Source organism: Melopsittacus undulatus, chromosome 3 (genome assembly GCF_012275295.1).
Source record: "Melopsittacus undulatus isolate bMelUnd1 chromosome 3, bMelUnd1.mat.Z, whole genome shotgun sequence".
NCBI classification, from domain to species: domain Eukaryota; kingdom Metazoa; phylum Chordata; class Aves; order Psittaciformes; family Psittaculidae; genus Melopsittacus; species Melopsittacus undulatus.
Genome location: NC_047529.1, coordinates 107,430,213 through 107,449,231, shown reverse-complemented (window position 1 = coordinate 107,449,231; position 19,019 = coordinate 107,430,213). Strand labels below are relative to the sequence as shown.

The window sequence follows — 19,019 nt, the reverse complement described above, 5'->3', positions numbered from 1 at the left end:
TTGAACTCAAATTAACAACCCTTTAATGGGACCTGCATCTTCCAAATAAGCCTCTCTTAGCTGCTTGCCATAGCTATAATTTTCCAGATGCTTTCAATGACTCTTCTTTTAACTACATCTCTCTACAGAACACCAGAACCTCCCTTTCCACCCTTCCCTAATCTAGCCGCCCTCTGGGATGTGCTGTTCACTGACTTGTGATGAACAACTTTGTTGTTGTCTGGCACATCAGCGGGTGTCACAAATAAGCACCTCATCAACACGTTTTTTGTTAGTACCTCTGACACCCAGCTATTAAAAATACCTTAGTTCATTAGCAAGACACTGTTTCCAGCATATAAACTTTTCCATTCCAGAATGAATGACTGTAACGCCCTAAAAAGCTTACAGCTGTTTATAAGCTAACTAAAACAGGATACCTTCCATCTGCTTGTGCCCTATGACTATGCGAGAGGGACAGACCTGTGCTGCTGCTGTTGGCCAAGATGAAATGCTTTTATTGATGGATTTTTGTTTCTTTTGCTGTGTCCACATTGGCACTACCTGGGCAATATCACTGGCAGATTTAGGTCTTGTGAGATGTTCACATCTGGTCTCATGAGCTGGAGCTTCAGCTGATGCTGGTGGCATTGCCGGGTGCTGAGGTGTGAGCAAGGTATACTGTCTTTGCACAGACAATTCCACTTGTGATTAGGAACACAGAGGATTTACCCATCATACTTGCATAGCTCCTGTGCAGAGCTCTGCAAGTGCTGGTGTACGGTCAGTTGCTAACCCCTGGATGGTAATCGTGCTCTCGTCCAGGGCCTCTGTGCAGGAAGAGCACCAGCAGCAGTTTTGCTTGGCCATCTCAGAGATGGCAGCCTAGGAGAAATGAATTCTCCTGCCTGGTGGTGGCCTGGGGATGTGTTCCTACGTAGCCATGTATCTGATCCATGTACTGCCAGTGAAGCACTGATGAGGAGGTGTGAGCCTCCTCCCCTGATGGTGCTGTCACTGGGACTCAGATGGTGATGGCCACAGTCTGAAGTGCTTTGCCTTCTGCACGAGAGAGCATATGAAACCTTTTCAGAAATTCCTGTAGCTGTAAGCATTGGGAATACCACCTTCTCATCAGTAGCTTCCTGACTTGTTTTTCATGCCGAGTCTTGGTGTTCCTGCAGGTGAAGGAATGGCAAATCCGTAATGGTCTTAGGCAAATAAGTGCAAATATCATTTTATTAGTAGCTTGCCATTCAGCAGGGACAGTATGTTTGCAAATTAGTACAGGTCATTTTCTGCAGATCTCTCCTTGTCGTTCCTTGTAAGGCCGAGAGAGACCGCAGCAGCCATAGGCTATTGCACATAGTTGTGACTTTGCAGCACAACATTAAGTCTTCTCCTCCACAGCCCAAACAGAGGCTCTGAACAGTACTAGCCATCCAGGCAGTGTTGCTCAGCAAAGCCACTAAAAGGCAACTGAAAGGTAACTTGTGATTTCTGGTTGGTCTTGGTACTATTTGGTTGTAGACTGTGAAGGTCTTGGCTCTTTTCTGTAGAGAGCTAGAGTTGTTTTTCAGATAGGAGACCTCAAAAGGAGATACAGGGAACTTCTAGAGACCATCCCATACACGAAACTGCCTCTCTGTAGCATCCTTCCATTCCTAAGCAACTCAAGAACTCAGACATGCCTGGGGCTTTTTAACTTTGAAGTTTTTCCCTCAGGAAGGGGATGTTCCCTAAGCCATGATTCAGTACCCCTGCACTAATACTTCAGTTCTGTGCCTGTCTGCTAGCCCCTGTTGCTGAGGACAGGATTGCCACACTGCGAGCCAGCACACTGCTGAATGGGGTGGCTTTGCAATAGCAGCTGCAGCCTCTCGGTACTTGCACAGTACTCCAGAGTGGTGGGGAATTAACCCTGCAGGGCAGGAGATCCCTGTATGGGAGCAAAATGCTGGGGTTTTTACTGCTCATACCAGGAAGGCACAAATAAGATTGTGAACACAATAACTGAACCAAAGAGGAAACCCAAATGTTAATTCTTGATTGTCATGATGGAATTACACCTGGAGGAGATGTTCTGAAGCTGGACTTCTGGGGAGCATCCTTTAAAAATATTTGAGTTGTACTTGGAATGGGTATGCCCAAAACCTGGCTCGATGATCCCTAGTTGCCCATCTCTGAGGCTGTGGGTGTGTTAAGAACTGCATAAATTGCTGTGTCTCGTGGCTTTTAATAGCTCACAAGTCTGGCCTGCAGCTTTGAGCTGCTGTGGAAGATGGGTAAGCCATGACCAGAGGTGTCACACAGCACTGGCTTTCGTAGAAGCTGGGCAGGCTGCTGCTCTGAGCTGGTGCTTGAGAGACCATCCCCGTGGTTGCCAACATTTGGCAGTGGGAGGAGAGCTTCAGTGCTAAGGGTGGGTTAAAATCCAACCACGAGCTAAGATGAACTTCTGCTGGAGACATGACACCAGCCAAAGCATGGGAGAGACCTTATGGTAAGCAGCTGCTCTTGGATGGGGTCATTATTTGCTTGGGCTGTGGCTGCTTACACACATGATGCTCCCCATCCATGCTGTGAGACAGAGCTCTGTCCCAAGCATGTGCAGGGCTGGCTAAGCCAAGCTAAACTGCACTGGAGGTGATGGCACAGCAGTGGGGTGCACCCCAAGGAAGGGACTGGAAGCAGTGCCCATGCGAGTGCAGCCACGTTGCCGTGGTCCCAGCAGGTCCAGGTACCGCATGTAGCACTTTGGAGTGAGGACTGTGCCAGCACATCCTCCTCCAGGAGTCACTGCTGTGCTCCCCATGGAAAACCACCAGGAATTTCTGGTTTCCCACCCACACCTCCCTCTGCTCAGGACCTCAGCTTTTCTATACCCCCACTCCAAGGAGCACTGTAGTAGGTGTGCCCTTTTTCACAGCCAGATCTGAAAACGTGCTCAAGTTTATTCTGAACCAGGCTAAGTGCTGGCTCCGTCACGCACTCCTTCACTTAAAGGTGGTGTCAGTAGCACCCAGCACGCCCTGCAGGATCCTGCCGTCTCGCTGATCTCCCGATAGCTCGCTCAACAAAGCCACCTCCTGCTCTGCAAGCTTCAACACCGTGTAATGGAAAAATAGAGAAGTGGGGCCCGGCTGTGCGTCAGCGGGTGTCTTGGCAACCTCCGCCTGCCCTGGGCTCGGCGATAGGCGCGCAGGACTGTCTGTCTCTGCTCGGGGTGAAATGTAGCATTAAGCATCCCCCTCTCCTCCCTTATGAGGGAGAAGGAGGAAATACCAGGTTTTGCTGGTGTCGCTGGAGCTTGCTGGGTGCTAACAAAGCAGTAGTTTAGGGTTGTTGCAAAGAATTTCGTCGGTCTTCAAAGCAGGGCAGAGGCATCTGGCACTCGGCCACTTGTGTTTGTATCTGCACAGGAAAAATGCTGAGTTTCTTCAAAGCTGCCACAGCATTTCCTATTTTTCAGTTAATAATGTGTGTTTTGCTGTACAGCACCAAATGTCAACAAAGAACGAAGACTTATGTTGCTTTGTAGTAAAGCTGAAGCAACAGGAAGCAGCGAGCCAACTGGGTGCCTTCTGAGCCCTACAAAACCCCCATCCCATGTCAGCTGTAAAATGCACTGGGTTCCAGCCACACCAGCAGGTTTCATCTCTGATGGGGGAAGAAAATGGTTTTTGGGGTTTGCCTTTCTGCCCTTGAGATGCTGTGCAAAGGAGAGAAACCAAACGCCCAGGTCTCAATTGCACTCACATTCAGAGGCTTTTTGTTTCTTGCTGTCATTCATGCTTTTCCTTTTCAGGCAGCATTTCAGCACCAGCATGCATCTCAGTGCAAGTGCCTGTGCTGGTGCCTGCATTTTGCTGGAGAAACGGGCAGTGCCAAGGGCCCTTTGTGTTTCTGAGGTCAAGAGGAGTCTGGAAGGGCACCAGCCCTCCTGAGTTTTCCTATGGCTCTGTTGGAGCAAGCCAGTTTTGGCAAGTTTCTAACCTTAAGGACTCCTTTAATGCAAGAGCTATGGTTGCTGGCTTTCTGAAATCAGCCCCAAAGGAGCTGCTGCTCTGAGGTTGGTATTTCTGTGTTGGAGAATGGAGGACATCCAAGCTGGACACATGGTTTAGGTGACAAGGTGCCTCTTTCCTTGCTGCAGGAAAACACTTGGAGCGTGAGCAGTGTGTTATAACGCTGCAGATGATTTCACTGCAAGGGCAGATACCAACTGCCTGTGGTGTGGCATGAAGCAGATCTCAGCTCCGGAGGCAGAGGAGGATGCTTTGCACCTTGGCGTGCTGAAGTGCCTCATCGAGCTGTCACTGAGCAAAAGGAAGCAGCAGCGCCTGCCCTCTCTGCTCCTGCACTCTGCAAACACTGTCCTGGGTGTCCATAGCAGCCATGGGGTGAAGTCCTGGTCACTCACTGCTCACTTCCTGCAGCCTCCTCCATCAGATGCTCATTTGGGAAGGAACCTCCTTTTTCACTTTGTATTTTGGTTTGGGAAAATAACATTAGAAAAAGCCTGTTGGAGAACAAGTGACTAAGTGCTTCATGTGCTGCTGAAGTAAATGAACAGCAAAGTGTCTGAGGGGAGAAGATGACTAAGTTTTTCTGCCTCCTCTTCTGCTTCCTTCACCCTCTAAGAGGAGCTAAACATAGTCACCTGCGGCAGGAGAACTTCAGCAGCCGGCTGCTGCCCACAGACACAGTCTCAGAGATCGTGGGCTCGTGCCTTGCTGAAAACCTCGATGGTTCAGAGAACTGGGTGTCTCCCGTGTGCTCATTTCTCCTCTCCCTTTCTTATCCCTAAGTTGAAATATATTTAGAAATGCTAAATACAATGAGCTAAACTCTGGCTTTGCTATAGCTGTGTTTATAATAGGCTCATTGTATTGCTTCTGCCAGTGCCCTTGCGATTATGTAGCTAGATATAACTACCCTTCATCATCTTGTCCTTTTTTGGATCAGAAAATGGCTTGAACATCTTCTTCAGCCATAACAGTGCTGTTCTGAGAAAGGCTATCTGGATTTAAGTATTTAACCTGTGAGCTTTACTTTAAAGTCTTTTTCAGCTCATCAGGGAGAAGCTGCTGCTTGCTAAACCGGTACATGGGGGCTGGCACTGGAGTTATGTCCATAAACACTGTGTCATGCTGCTTGCTTTAAAAATAGACTCTCTCAAGAGAAATATTTAGTTTAGAAACAATTTCACTTAAAACCAAAATAGAAGCAATTGAATCTCTCTTTATAAATGATGAACTTCAGTTGCCTGGGTCACCCCTGGGTGATGCTGTATGCATCTGGTGTGTTGCCTGCATTGCTGTGGTACTCAGACCCCTCTTCCCACATCCATTGAGGGGGATGCTAGGATTTAGGGGTTGCCCTTAGGGCACTCAGCAACTATTGCCCCAGCTGACTGTATCCCCCCTAAGACCCCAGCATCTTCCCCCTTGTGTCTGTGCCAGCATCAGCCCCCCATGGTGACCTGGGGTCCCAAGCAAGCTGTCAGCAGGACAGGGTGTTCCTCCTGAGCCGGGGATTCAACACACAGCCACTGCAGAGGCTATTTTCCATTATTAATGCTCAGAAGAAAGTTCCATTTTCCTGTTTCAGATGAGCATTTCCCCTTTTGCTTAGAGAATCCTCTTCCACCCCAGCACCCTGTGGAGGGCTGTAAACATGCATTGGAGGGGCAGATTTCTTAGCCAGCCTTTGTATTCCTTTTTCCACCCAAAACCCACCCCTGTGGCATCGCATGCACCAGCTCACAGGAGATCAGGGCCATTTATATAGGAGCAGCATGGTTTTTCCTCATTTTCTTAGGACTTAACAGCTAAATCTCTTTTTCTTGCCCTGCCCCACGCCTGCATGTCAGCTCATGGTCGGGTTGGAAAATCCAACCCCGTGTGCCACGCTGGGATATGTGGTTGGGTAACCCTCTCTGAGGATGCCATCCCCTTCCCTGAGGGCTCAGGGGTGTGCCGGGGTGCAGCGGGGCTTGCCAGCTCCATGCACAAGCTTCAAAGGCAGCGGAGAAGCAGCAGTGTAGGAAACCCCCATCGCTCATCACTACCAAGAAACCTCCTTGCCTGATGCTGTGACAGTTTCTTCCCCACCACCCCACTGGCTTTTCCCTGGTGCAGAGCTGTGCAGCGTGCCGGATGGTCTCACACCAGGCAGGTGTGGCAGGACGTTGGCTTTGGTGGCACAGGTATGTACCCAGCCCCGCAGAAGTCAAGCCGTGTTGCTGAAGCTGGCGTTTTTCAATGACTCATAACTAAAATGGTTGCACAGGGGCATGCATAAGGCTTTAACTCTGAAAATGAAGCTGAGGATAAAGTCATTGCTAGCGCTGTGCTGAGGGCTGCTTGTTGTCAGACCTCCTGCTGTGATGGGTTTGGGGGGCAGCATCCCTCTGTCCTGTTCGCTAAGGTTGCTTGTACCCATGGCACACCACTGGGGCTCTGGCTCCGCTGAGCTTGTGCCACCCCTTGTCCTCACCAGGCAGCATGGTGCCGAGCACCCTGCCTGAAGAAGCATGGGCACAGCAGGGTCTGGATCCGCACAGGACAGGGAACAGGATCATCTGGCTGAAGTGGATGGGAATGTGCTCCCTGTTCGCAGCCTGACACTGCTGGAGGGGTAATTGGGAATGAGCAGCTGAGCATATGAGATGCTCTGTGTTTGAAGGAGCCCCTGGCTTTAGTGCAGCCTCTGGTAGATGTGTTCAGTGAGGAAGGAGTGACTGCAAGCAGCTTCTGAAGTGCTTCTCATACCCACTCAGGGCAGTGCAGACAGGAAGCTGGTGGAGGAGAGAGATCCAGGGTACCCATGAGGTGGGCTTGGAAGCAGTCCATGGCAGATGAACTTAAGTCTGTCTCTTTCTGGTAAAGGGAAGCCCCATGTGTGCCCACAGACTCTGGTGCCAGGAATAGTGAATGCTCTGATCTGTAAAAGCTGATCTGCAATGTCCTTTTCTGAGCTTCACCTTGCAGCACAAGGAGGGACTGGCCTGTGGGTGCACAATGCTTGTAACAAGCCTCTCTTTGCCTTGAGGTCCAGACCATTGTTTCTAGTAGTGAGATCAGTGCTGTTTTAACACCAGAGCTGTATTTTCACTCCTGGAGGAGGTTCTTCTGGTTGCTAATCTTATTTAGGAGTCTATCCCATGCTAGCATGTTGTGATGCTGGTGAGCCTAGCTGAGGGAGGCTGGTGCTGCCAGCAGCTCCTGCATAAGCAGAAACTCCTCCAGCCACTTAGCAGAGTATTTGCGGTCCCAGCTCTGAAGCAGCAGAGACAATAAAACTCTAAATAGTACTTTAAATCATCAAAGTGCTATCCAAACATGAGGGACTCCAAACACAAATGAGAGTGCTAAACTGATTTAAGGGAGAATTAGAAGGTCACGCCTGTTGAGCATTCAGCTTTAGAGTTTAGTCATGTTTATGAAACTTACAACTGCTCTTCTAAATCAGCTTTTTACACTTCATATACCCAGTAAATGTGGGTACATTCAGGGCTTATGACTAATTTATTCTAAACAAATTACCACAGCCATAGCCTGGCTCTTTTCTTCTTCCTTCCATCGCTGCCTTTCCACTCCAGCCCAAGGCACTTAAAGCACATCCGAACATTGCACTTGCTTCTGGAAGAGAGATGAATTTGTCGCTCACATATTCCACAAAGTGAAGTTCTCTTATGGCCAAATAGCAGAAGAGCAGCGAGCTACCTCCATGAGGGAGGGAGCAACAATGGAAATGTGTCCAAGACCAGTGCAAGCTGCTGGGGGTTTCAGCAACAGGAAAGCTCAAGCCTAAAAGCCAGGGCTTTCTCATCCAGCTTCTCCTGCAGGTTGCTTCACTGGCATTGCATGACTTGGCATTGCTTTTGCATAACCTTGCTAGTGCATCATCAGTGCTTATGGGCATTATGCTTTTAGGGTGTTGTATTTACAGCATCCATATCAATGTCTTCCGTGCTAATGCCAGAGGAAATACTTCAGATGGCTACAATAGTACTGGAAGTCAGTGCCTGCATGGTCTGGCCCATGTCCACCCTGCCTGCTCATAAATCAGGCTGAATGGATGAGTGATGTAGCATCACACTGTAGGCCTTGGGGGGCAGGAAGTCCATCTACACCCCACTTCTTTGGGGCATGAGCTCTTGGCATTTCAGTTCATGTCATGGCCCATGTCAGAGAGCAGACTAGTCCAGTCCCAAGATTTCTGGGTCATCTCCTGAAACAGACAAAGAGAAATCAGACTCAGAAAACCAAGTATTAGAAGCTGCTTTGTTCTACTCATTGATATCACTTCTGTGTTTGATGCCTCTGACCCAAAATTCCTTTAAGAAGACTCTAAATATATCATCTTGGTTTAAATCCTTTAAAACTTGCCTTCAAATGTAGAAGAGGATATTTGGCAGCCGGAATCCTATGAGTAACTCTGTCTCCCATTCTAAACAAACTAGATTGGCAATAACTAGTACTTTACCATCTCCTGCTGGTCTGAGCACCTGTGTTGCTTCCCAACACACCCTGTGCCAGGGAGCCCCCTTCCCTGAGCACTCAGGGGTCCTGGCCATCCCTTGGGAGGACCCAGCAAAGTCTACAGCTTCTGTCCCACCTGCTTGGCTTGTAAGAGCAGAGCTCTTGTGGGAAGGTTGTTGCTTACAGGAAGGCTGTGTGCTCTGCCAGACCACTGCCCACTGGAACACTCTGTTGTGACTTTTAGGAGCTGAATCTCTTCTGTATCCTAAACTGCAGCTCTGGCCTTTAGCTGGATTTCAAATCAAGTGACCAGAGACCGATGCAGTTGTTTGGTGTCGAGAAGGGCATGTATTCTGGTCCCAGAGGGAGTGCTAGCTCCCACATTTTACAGTGATTGACAGTGGCAGGATTGGGCTCCTGGGATTTACAGCGTCAGGTTTGGGAAGGATGGGGGGGGGGGGGTTGTTCCCCACCAGCAGGATGAGACTGAGAAGTGTAAAAGCTAAGCATGGGCTCAGGAGCCCACATCCCCAACTAGTGTTGCGCTGCTAGAGGAGCCAGCGAGCAGAAATGACATTACGAGCCAGAAAAAGACAGTGGTGAATACTCTGGAACTGGGAAGGCGATCAAACACAAGTCTCCAGATGGAAACAGAGCAGTTTCCATCAACGCCGATGACAAGTTCCCTGATACGGGGTCAGATCTTTGGACAGCACATCGTGTTTCTCAGCTGGACGCCTGATCTGGCTGCCTACAGCTCTGAGCACCAGCATGTTGCATAGATGGGCTGCAGCACTCCGGGACTCCTCACAAACCAGGTCACCAAGGCCCACTCTTGGCTACCAGCAAGTATTTTAATCATCTGCTGGCTTTTAAAAGCTAGCTGCTTGCTGAGGAAGAAGCACTGTACATCCTAAGTAGCAGTGCAGCAAAAGCGATTAGCTGTTGCTGAATAACTCACTTACCTTCTCTAAGCTGAAAATTGCTTAACAAACCTTATTTGTGTGTGCTTAATGAGTAGCAAATACATTTCCAGAGATCTGGATCAGTTCCGACTCTGGAAAGTAGGCTGTATGTGTCTAATGCTGGCAATTAATAATTCAGCCGGCTTTATGGGAAAGTCACTTGTGGCTGATCTGCATTAGGAGGTTTTCGGCTTTGCTGAAGTAAAGGAAGGAATGCCTCATGGAGACAGCCATGACTTTGAGGCTGTGCCTCTGAGCTCCAGTGCTCTCTCTTAGGCTTTTTTGGCTTCTTTCCTTCTTTGCCAAATTGGACAGAGAGCTCTAACAATGGTGAACCCCAAGAGTGGCACTGACATGGGTCCCACACCACTGCTGTGCTCTGCTTGGGCTCTGTGGGTGAGGAGGCTGCAAATGTCCTTCTAGGTGATGGGTGACTTCTGTGCAGCTGGCTCCCACAGCCGCTCCGTTTCCTTCCATTGTGATAGGGGAGGTCAAACCGAAGGACTGCAGCTCACTCATCTGCCTTTGCTGCTTCTAATGCTCCTCGCTTCCACCCCAAGCAGGAAGAGGGAGCCTGCAACAAGCTCCTGTTTTTTTCCAATACTCTGGAATATTGTTTCAATGATACGAGCAGATGTTCCTGGCTTTCAGGGGTTCTTACCGAGGCTCCTCTATCACACATGCTGGTCTCTTGCAGACAGCAGAAAAGGCAGTAGCTTTATGTGTGACCCTTTACCCGAGATCTTTGGTCTTGGTGGGCCTGCTCCCAATGGAGAAAAGGGCATTCCTCACAGAGCCAGAGGGGAGTGGCTTCTCTCCTGCGAGAGACAAAGTCCTCGCTGGCCAAAATGAGCCTGTTCTGAGGAGCAAAGCATCCAAAGTGAAAGGAATAATGCACCTGTTGGGATTTTCTCTCTCTCTAAATGAGACAGAGTCCTTGGAAAGCAGCAGAAGCTGCAATGCCCCAGCAGGAGCTCCTACACCCCAGCCATTGAGACAGTTCATCTAATGGGGCTTGGGACTTGGATGCCTGGGCACCCAGAAATGCCTTTCAGTCATCAAACTGCATTTCCTTGTATTCACTTGAGTGAAGTCAGTCATTGGGCCTCACTTTATGCTTGCTCATTGCCTCTGCCAGGTTTTGGGGAGCTGCTGAGATTTTTATTAAATGCCTTGTGTGACTAAACCAAAAAATGCCTCCTGACCCACAACCTTCCCATTGCAAGCTGCTCCTCTGGCCAAAACAAGGCTGCTTAGTGGTTGTACAATACAGAGGCAAATCCATTGGCATGGATAAGGGAAGTTTGCATAGGAAGAAGATGATGTAAAACAGGGCCTGTCACTTGCTGCCAGCATCAGGGGCAGTGATCACAGCCTCTGAAGCAGTCACTGGGCTCTTTCTATTGCTGCCTGGGCAGAGGGAGGTGTTCAGGGGGCTGAGAGATGGCAGAGCCAAGCAGGGCATAACCTCAGCTCTGCATCATGTTAGCAGTTGCGCTCCGGAGCACATCGCAGGAGGGTTTTCAGCCAGGATCCTGCGTTTTGATCGCCCACATGCCAGGACACGCCAGGAGGAGGCATTCCATGGTACCTGCCAGCTCTGCCCCACTGCCCTCCGCACCCAGCACCCAGCACAATGAACAAAGCTGGCCTCCTCGCCACGCTGGAGGAGTGACAAGCTTTTTCCCAGTCAAGGGAAACAATCATCACTAGGGAAACCTTAACTACTTTTTAAAGACCAGAAGAAAACACATTCATTCTTTTAAACATGGAAAACTAAATGGCCTCTTTTTCCTTGGCTGCGTCCACAGGGCCATGGAGCAGGCTGATGCGGAGTGAGTTCTGTGGGCAAACGCTCCCCCCTGGTTCTTTAGTTATTGACGAAGAGGGCTCCCCACCACACAGCCTGCCTTCTCAGCTGCTCACCACATTGTCTTTTAAACCAGCAAGGCCTCAGACCCAAGGAGCAAATCAGTGAGTGAAACATCCCGGAGCCCTTCTGACCTGTGCCAAAAGCCCCTTCCCACAGGGGCTCCTGGCACCGCAGGGCTGCACCTCTCCCTTTGGAAGAGCTGGAAGTGAGAGCGAAGAGCCCAGCAGGCCCCACTGGGAGTGGAGAGTCACCCTGGTGACTGAGGAGTGAGCAAGGGTGCTGGTGCTGGTGAAGGAAAAGCCAGGGTGTCACTCGTGCAAGCCCCTGTGCTGCAGCAGTGGCACTGAAGCCAGGGGAAGCAGTGGGCAGTGGTGTCTCCTCACAGTTTTCCTCTGTCTATTCTGATCCTATGCTATTTCAGGATCTTCCTGGGAGAAAAGAGCTGAGGTTCTTTTCAGAATGGGGAAAATCCTTAACTGAACACTGCTCCCACTCTTTCCCATCCCCTGCCCCAGCTGTGTAATCTTGCCTTCGATGGTGCGTGCTCTAGTTAATAAAAAGCACTGAAATACAGGTCCAGCTCCTGCTATTTCCAGGAACATTTGGTCCCATAAAACCATAGGAAACCATAATTTCAGCAAATTAAATCAGTTACTGCCTATCTCTCTGGCTGAATGCATGGAAAGGAAAGAGCACCCCGCTGGCTCCATGCACAGGGAGTCGCATCAAATTCCATCAGCATCCGTGCTGGGAAAGGGAGGCGACAGGCAGTCCCAGAAAGGCACAAATCCTGCAAGCAGACATTAAAGGAATGCCGTATGCTATAGGGAAAATGTACAGTGAGCACTGAGCTCATCGGTCACTTTTTGTTTAATCTAATTAAACACAATATATCCCCTGACCTTCTGGGTTGGCACTAAATTCTCCTGTGTTGTTCTTTCCATATGAAGCTCTATTGACAGATGGGGAAAGCCTAGAGTTTGCTTTCAGCTTCAGATAAGTAAAGTTAAACATGCAGCAGATAAAAGTGTTTTCCCAGCACTCCTCTCCCACTGACCAATTGTGGGTGCTCACTGGAAGGGCTTAACTCCTCTGGCCCGTATCCCACATCCAGCTTGGGGCACTGTGCTCCATGGCAAGCGAAAGCTGTAAAAGGGCAGAGACAGAAGCAGAGTGCTGCAGAACCCTTAGAAGTTCATTTTTAGAGCTGGTTCTGACAGTTGCTCAGCTTCATTTCCATGTGGCAGATGATGAGGGAAAACTGTGCCGCTCCTCACTAAATATATTTCAGAGTCGCTAACTTGCTACCTAACAGCTCTAATGTGCTACCTAACAGCTACTCAGTCATTTGCTGATGCTGGAACAGGTTTTAAATGGAAAGTGTGGAATTTCATCAGACACCTCATGCATGTTCACTGCTTACACAGGCTACATGCAGTCAACACGGCTTCGTGAGCTTTGCAGGAGGGAAAGCAACCAGGGAGCTGGATTCGGGGGAGAGCAAGGTGCCAGGGTGCCACAGGCAGGCACAGACTTTGATCATGCAAAAGAGTGTGAAGCATGCTCCGCTTTCGGCACGACAACCTGCCTGCTCACTTCCTTGTAGGCAAATGAGAAGAGCATGTAGCTGTCCTTCACCAGCATCACTCCCAAGAAGCTGTTATTTCCAATGTGGGGAAAAATCATAGAATCATAGAATAGTTAGGGTTGGAGAGGACCTTAAGATCATATAGTTCCAACCCCCTGCCATGGGCAGGGACACCTCCCACTAAAATCCTGTAGTCTGAGTCGGAGAGGGGTTGTTGCAGGTAACCCCTCCACCATATACATACAGCATACAGCTGCCCCTGTGCTCCTGGACCTATGTGCAATAATTCCTTGACATATAACCCAAAAGTTACAGAAGAGCCTGGAGGCAATGCCCTTACGGTTCCTGACAGGCTGGGTTAAAGAAGATTTCTTTACTGTAAATAGCTTTAATGCTGCCTTTGTATATTAATAGTGTTTTGTATATTAATAGGGCAGGAGGCACACAGCACAGAGGGGCTGTTTCCTGCACATGGCCATGGTGTCCAACTGGAGTGGTGTGGACCTCGCTGCTCTGATTTTCCATAGCCAGCTGCAGGAGCCCCACACAGGGGCTGGCAGGACCAGGATCCCAAGTTGTCAGCTTTGAGACAGATTTCTGAACACAGGCCAGTGTTTGAATAAACACAGACCTCTAGCTGGAAGCTCTCAGTCATCCCCAGTGGCTGTGAAGGACCCTGCCAATGGTTTGCAGCCACATAACATCTCCCTTGAAGCAGGAGGGAAAATACAAAGGATGACCTTGTGGAGCAACTTCTTAGCCGGGGAGAATCTTCAGGCAAAGGGGTGGCAGGATCACTGCGGGTATTGGCCATTGTCACTCTTGAGGGGATTGCAGCAGGGATGGTCCTTCCTCTCTCCTGCAGGTGCCCATGTGGTTATCCCCACAATGGCGGTGGGGAAGTGGCTGCGTGAAGCCACAGCTTGCTGCAGTGGCCACAACTTGCTTCACAGTCTGTTTCCAGCAAGCTGGGAGTGACTTGAGATGGACAAAGCTGCCTCAAGCTTCCCCATAAATTAAGTCGTTAAATGTGTCCTTAAAACTTGGGTTAGAAATGCATGGCCAAAGGTGTGCCTGAAACTAGGCAGTGCCTGGATGAAAATGATTCCCTTCAGTGTGGGACAGGGACATGCAACCTGCTTCTTGTGTGGGTGTGCTCAGTGACTGCTTTTGTCTTGTGCAGCTCAGCAGAAAGGCAGTTGTGGTGTTTTGTGTCTCTGGGGGGCTGCAGGCCGTTACCCTAGGAACACATCACTCCTAGGAAACCCCCTGCAGGGGAAGCCAGGATAGCTTGTCCTGCTTCAGGGGCTGTTTGCCTTCATTCTGCCTGTGCTGTGCTCACGGTTCAAGCTATAAAGCTCTAACCACCGAAAAACAAAATCTTGGCTTGGGAAGATACGTTGCCTTGGCGTGTTTCCTGGGACTGAGTGACTTACGATGCTGTGCAGTAAGTGGGGGGAGGACTCCTCCTTGTTTTAGAGGAGGTAGGTCACACTCATCTGGAGTCCGAACTCCCTCTGAGACTTTTTCTTCCCCCTTCTTTTTTTCATGACATCAGCCAGGATTTGATGTTACTATTTTAAAAACAAAAGGAGGGGACACCCCCCCCACTTCCCTCCCACTCTCTGCCAAAGGGAGAACAAAGAACAGCTAAAGCACACAAGTTCTGGCACCGTGCTTGGAAATAAAAACATTCATCCTCATGTCAGGTAGGGAACTGCCCGGCCCCCCTGCCAAAGCAAGCAAGCTGGGCGGCAGAGCAAACCCATGGCACGGAGGAGCCTGGGCGCAGGGGATGCCCGGTGTCACCCCGCGCTTGGGCAGCTCCTTGCCAAATTCCTGCCCTGCTGTCCCAGTGCCAGGGCACGCCGGGACGCTCCGGGCCACGGGCAGCCATCCAGGGAAGGGCCACCCTGCTCCTCCCGAGCTGGGAAGTGGGGAAGGACCTTTCTTCTTCCCTTGGTCCTCACTGTGCGGGCAGCCCCTGCCTCTGCATGCCATGTGTCCCCCTCCCCAGTGGGGCTGCTGCATGGTGCAGGGGTAACCCAATGTGATTTGCACACTTTAAACACTAACATCTTTGTCTGGCTTCTTCCTCGCCATTTAAACATGTCAGCAGTTCCCAGCACGGATTCCTGTGCCGTGAGTTCACCCCCGACAAGCATCCAAACTGCAAGTCGGGGCTGCTGGCTCTTCCGCGCCTGTCTGCAAGGCGTTACTGGAACAGGGAATGGTTCTCCCAACATGAGGAAGAGATTACTTGGGCTTTCTGGAAGGCTCCCTCCCATGCCTTCAGAGCGGAGCAAATGAGGATAATTTTATCTGCGGGCTTCCAGCTGAACCCAGTAGCTCAGAGCAGCCAGGACTTACACCATCTGTTTGCCCCAGCTCCTGCAAGGAGGCGTTTTTCCATTGTCACCATTGCGTATTGTTTGCCGGATTTGTTTGTGCTGTCGCCCTTATGGGGCTGAGATAAGAGGTCATCCCCCTGCCTTTACTGGTGGCATGTTCCCTAGAACAATCCAGCAGGAAAGAGCCTTTGAAGGAGGCTTTCGTATGTCTGATGCAGCCCTTGTTACAGTCATGTAAATAGTTTTGTGCAATCTATCTGACAAGAAACACAACATGTCAGAAGGGAATTGTTCTCCAAAACGTACTTACGGATGGGCCGGAGCAGGCGGGTCGGTGGCACGTGTGTTGCCAACCTAATGGACAAAGCAGCTGACATTCCGTGGGGAACAAAAGCCAGGCAGTGAGCCTGTGCCTGCTTGTGTGAGCATCTCCTGCTCCCTGCATAAGCTGGAGATGAGTTATGTGGCCAAGGAGAAATCCTGGGCTCCCTTCCCCGCTCCGTCTGCAGTGATCTAATTGCAGTACCCAAGGATGGGTTAATGTCCCTGCTGCTTCTCCAGAGGGATGCGGGGAGTGGAGACAAAGCAGTGCGGATGGCTGGGTCCTCTGCAGCAGCAGCCAACTGGAACAAGACTGTAACGCCATCCACTTCAGTGAAGTTACTTGTGATTTTTGAATATAGAGGCTCCGGCTTGGCACAGGGCAATGGGAAAAGAGCAGCTTCTCTGTTTGCTTCCATCCTGCACTGGCTCTGATGCCTCTTCCCATGTCCAAAACAGCTGTGTGCTGCCTGAAGTGACTTTACAGATGGTAAAAGCTTAAAACATTGTATTCACCTTCATGATTTTTTTCCCCTTAGAGCAAGTCATGGAGGAAGATCAAGAATATGGTGCACTGGTCCCCATTTGTGATGTCTTTCAAGAAGAAGTATCCTTGGATCCAGCTAGCGGGACACGCAGGTATGGAGCATGGGGAGGGGCAGAGCTGGGGAAAGGCTCTTCATTATCTCAGGTTAATGGGCTTTGTTGGCCAGAATTGCTTCTGACTGCTGCGTGAAGGTCACAGATTTCAGCTCCCACATCTCTATCCCAGGAGAGTGACTTACCTAATATTAAGGAGGGTGACGTGGAGGTGCAGTGCTCTGTGCTTTCAGACTCCCATGGCCAGAAGGTATTACCGATGCTATTTTCTCAAGCAGCAGAAAGCTGGGTCCTTTGAGTGAGACCCAAGCTCTTGCTGATACACACCAGAGCAGGTGATGCTGCCCGACACAAAGATGCCCCATGCATGAGCCTAGAGACAAAGGTGTGAACCTACCGCAAAGCACACACAGGATGTGAGGCAGATGTGTTGGGTGCTGCGGGCAGGTCTCTGCCCCGTTTAAGGTGTGATGTTGCTGATCATAAACCTGTGGTAGTGGGAGCCTGAGCTTGAAAGTCCCAGCCTGTGGGGTCTCTTTTGGGTGCAGGTATCAATGGACACACTTCCAGGGTGCTGGGCTGCCTGTCTTGTTTTGGGAAGGCACAGTATCATCTATCATCCAATGCAAGTGTACACTGTCCCTTGTCACCCTCAGGTAGTTTCAAGGCAGCAGCTAACGGCAGGATACTGAAGAAGCACTGTGAATCTGAGCAGCGCTGCCTCGACCGCCTGATGAATGATGTCCTGAAGCCCTATGTTCCTGCCTACCATGGTGATGTGGTGAAAGATGGGGAGCGATACAACCAGATGGAAGATCTGCTGGCTGAATTCGACTCACCCTGCGTCATGGACTGCAAAATGGGGGTCAGGTGAGTGGCTTTGGGGATGTTGTTTGATGAGATACTCAAAGCAAATGCATCTCCTGGGTAAAACTCGCTGAAACACAACCTGCAACCTGCCTATCTGCCACATGAGGACACAGTCAAGGGGCAGGGAGCAAAAGGTGTGGGAAATCCTGCCCCTGGTGCCAGAGGGGTTTGGATGACATTTGGATGGCGCAGCTTCGGTGAGAGAGGCACTTTCCCTCTGTTCACCCTTTGCTCCCATGCACACTTGAGGGATAAAATGTGTGTGCTAAGTACTTTAAAGCCTTTCACGCAAGTTTCTTGAAACATTTCCTAACAGATGAGCAACATTACCCGTGTCCTCCCTAAGAACCATCTACAGATCCCAAGCTGCAGCCATTTGGCCAGCAGCAGGTTTTGAGCTGACTGGGGTGTCCCAGAGCAAGTGTGAGCAGGGCTGGTGACCGCCCGTGGCTGCCAGCTTTGGAGCAGCCTTAGACCATCGCTCAGCCCTGGGTCTGCTGCAGGCTGGCAGTAGGACGGGTTGAGACCCCCCTCGCTGGCTAAGGCGCAGCTTGGACGCGGTGGAGATGGTTGTGCTGCTGGAAAAGCTGATGGTTTCTGTGGGAGAGAGGAATCTTTATTTTTCCCCTCTTGAATTCCTGATGTGAAACTCGAACTGGCGTGTCAGGCTGTCAGCAGGGAAGAGGCGAGGAATACTTTCCACTGGAGGGGTGGAGAGAAGGGCAGGGGGCCCCAGCGCAGCCACGTGTGCCTGGCTGGTACGTACCATGTTGATGTGGGAAGGAGATAGGATCCACTCTGGATCCAGAGATGGCAGCCACCAGAAGACCTGCTGGACATGCTGCCCCAGTGCTCCTGTGGCTGTCTCCGGGAGGAGGAAAGCCTCCTGCACACAAATCACAGGTTGGGTGATTTCGGGCACTTGGGTTTTTGGAGCTAAGACAGGCAGAGCAGGCAAGGGGGGATATGTGCTGGGCACCATCATCGTCATCATTCAGTAAGATGGTGTTGTAGAAGGAGCTGGTGAGGGAGGGTGGATTAGGCTAATGATGTTGGGGAGAGGGGCATCCCCGCAGTGGGGCAGATAAACAAAACCTCAAGGCTGTTAAACCTCTCCTCTGAGCCAGCAGCTGTCTGCCAGGTAGACACAGGTTTGGATTTTTCCTGCCAGCCTGGCTTTGGAATGCAGCAGCCTCCTCCAGTCACCCCTAAACAAAACTTTGTCTATCTTAAGCCCTGGTGATGGTTCAAGCCTGGAGCAGTGCAGGGGGACCAAACCACAGACAATCTGTCATTCTCATCAAAAGGCAATCTAGCTGTCTGAGTAGCATGAGCAGCACCTGTGAGCACACCGCTGCTTTATTCTGCTCTTTCATTCTTCCTGCCCAGAAATCATGGCTCTGGTGATCTCTGCTGAAGCCTTTTATCATGTCCATCTGCAGTGTTTTTCATATGGTCTGATACCCTGCAGATGTCATATCCCTGCCCTGAGAAAAAACACCAGTTTGCCTTGCTTAGCCTGTGGGAAACACAGGAACCCCATCCCACGTAGTCTGCCTAACATCCTCCCCATGCATTTGGCTTGGTTCTGAAGGTGAACCTCACTCTCAGTGCAGGGATTTTGGCACAAGGGACATGAGAAGATGGCATAGCCCTTCTGCAGAGCTGGGCATGGCGAGTGGGAGGTATAGAGCAGTTTAGAGGTGACAGATGGGGAGGGAGGGTCATTCCTGTGTCATTTGCCTTGGACATCTTCCCCAGCTTGATGAGTTGTTTGGAGAGAGCCTGGGCACCTGCCAGGCTGAGCTGGGGCGGGTTTGGGAGACATAGAGGAGTTACATAGTGGTTTATTACTGCTGCAGGAACTATTATTTTGTAGATGATGTTTTTTTCTGCATGCCTGAGTGCAGTTCTCCATTACCATTCTCTGGCTCAGAGTGGTGCTCCTCTGAAGGATGCATAAAGCCAAGGTCTTGGCACACT

At 50.4% G+C, this 19,019-nt stretch overlaps 1 protein-coding gene across 1 annotated transcript in view; it reads left to right on the top strand.

The window, feature by feature from the left end:
- The window catches only part of ITPKB (inositol-trisphosphate 3-kinase B), a 68,047-nt gene that overhangs the window by 36,188 nt on the left and 12,840 nt on the right, over nt 1–19,019 (top strand). Inside the window, exons 3-4 of the mRNA XM_034061084.1 lie at nt 16,106–16,205; nt 16,823–17,036. Of these exons, the coding sequence (XP_033916975.1) occupies nt 16,106–16,205; nt 16,823–17,036 (314 nt within the window). The remainder of the gene's footprint in view (nt 1–16,105; nt 16,206–16,822; nt 17,037–19,019) is intronic.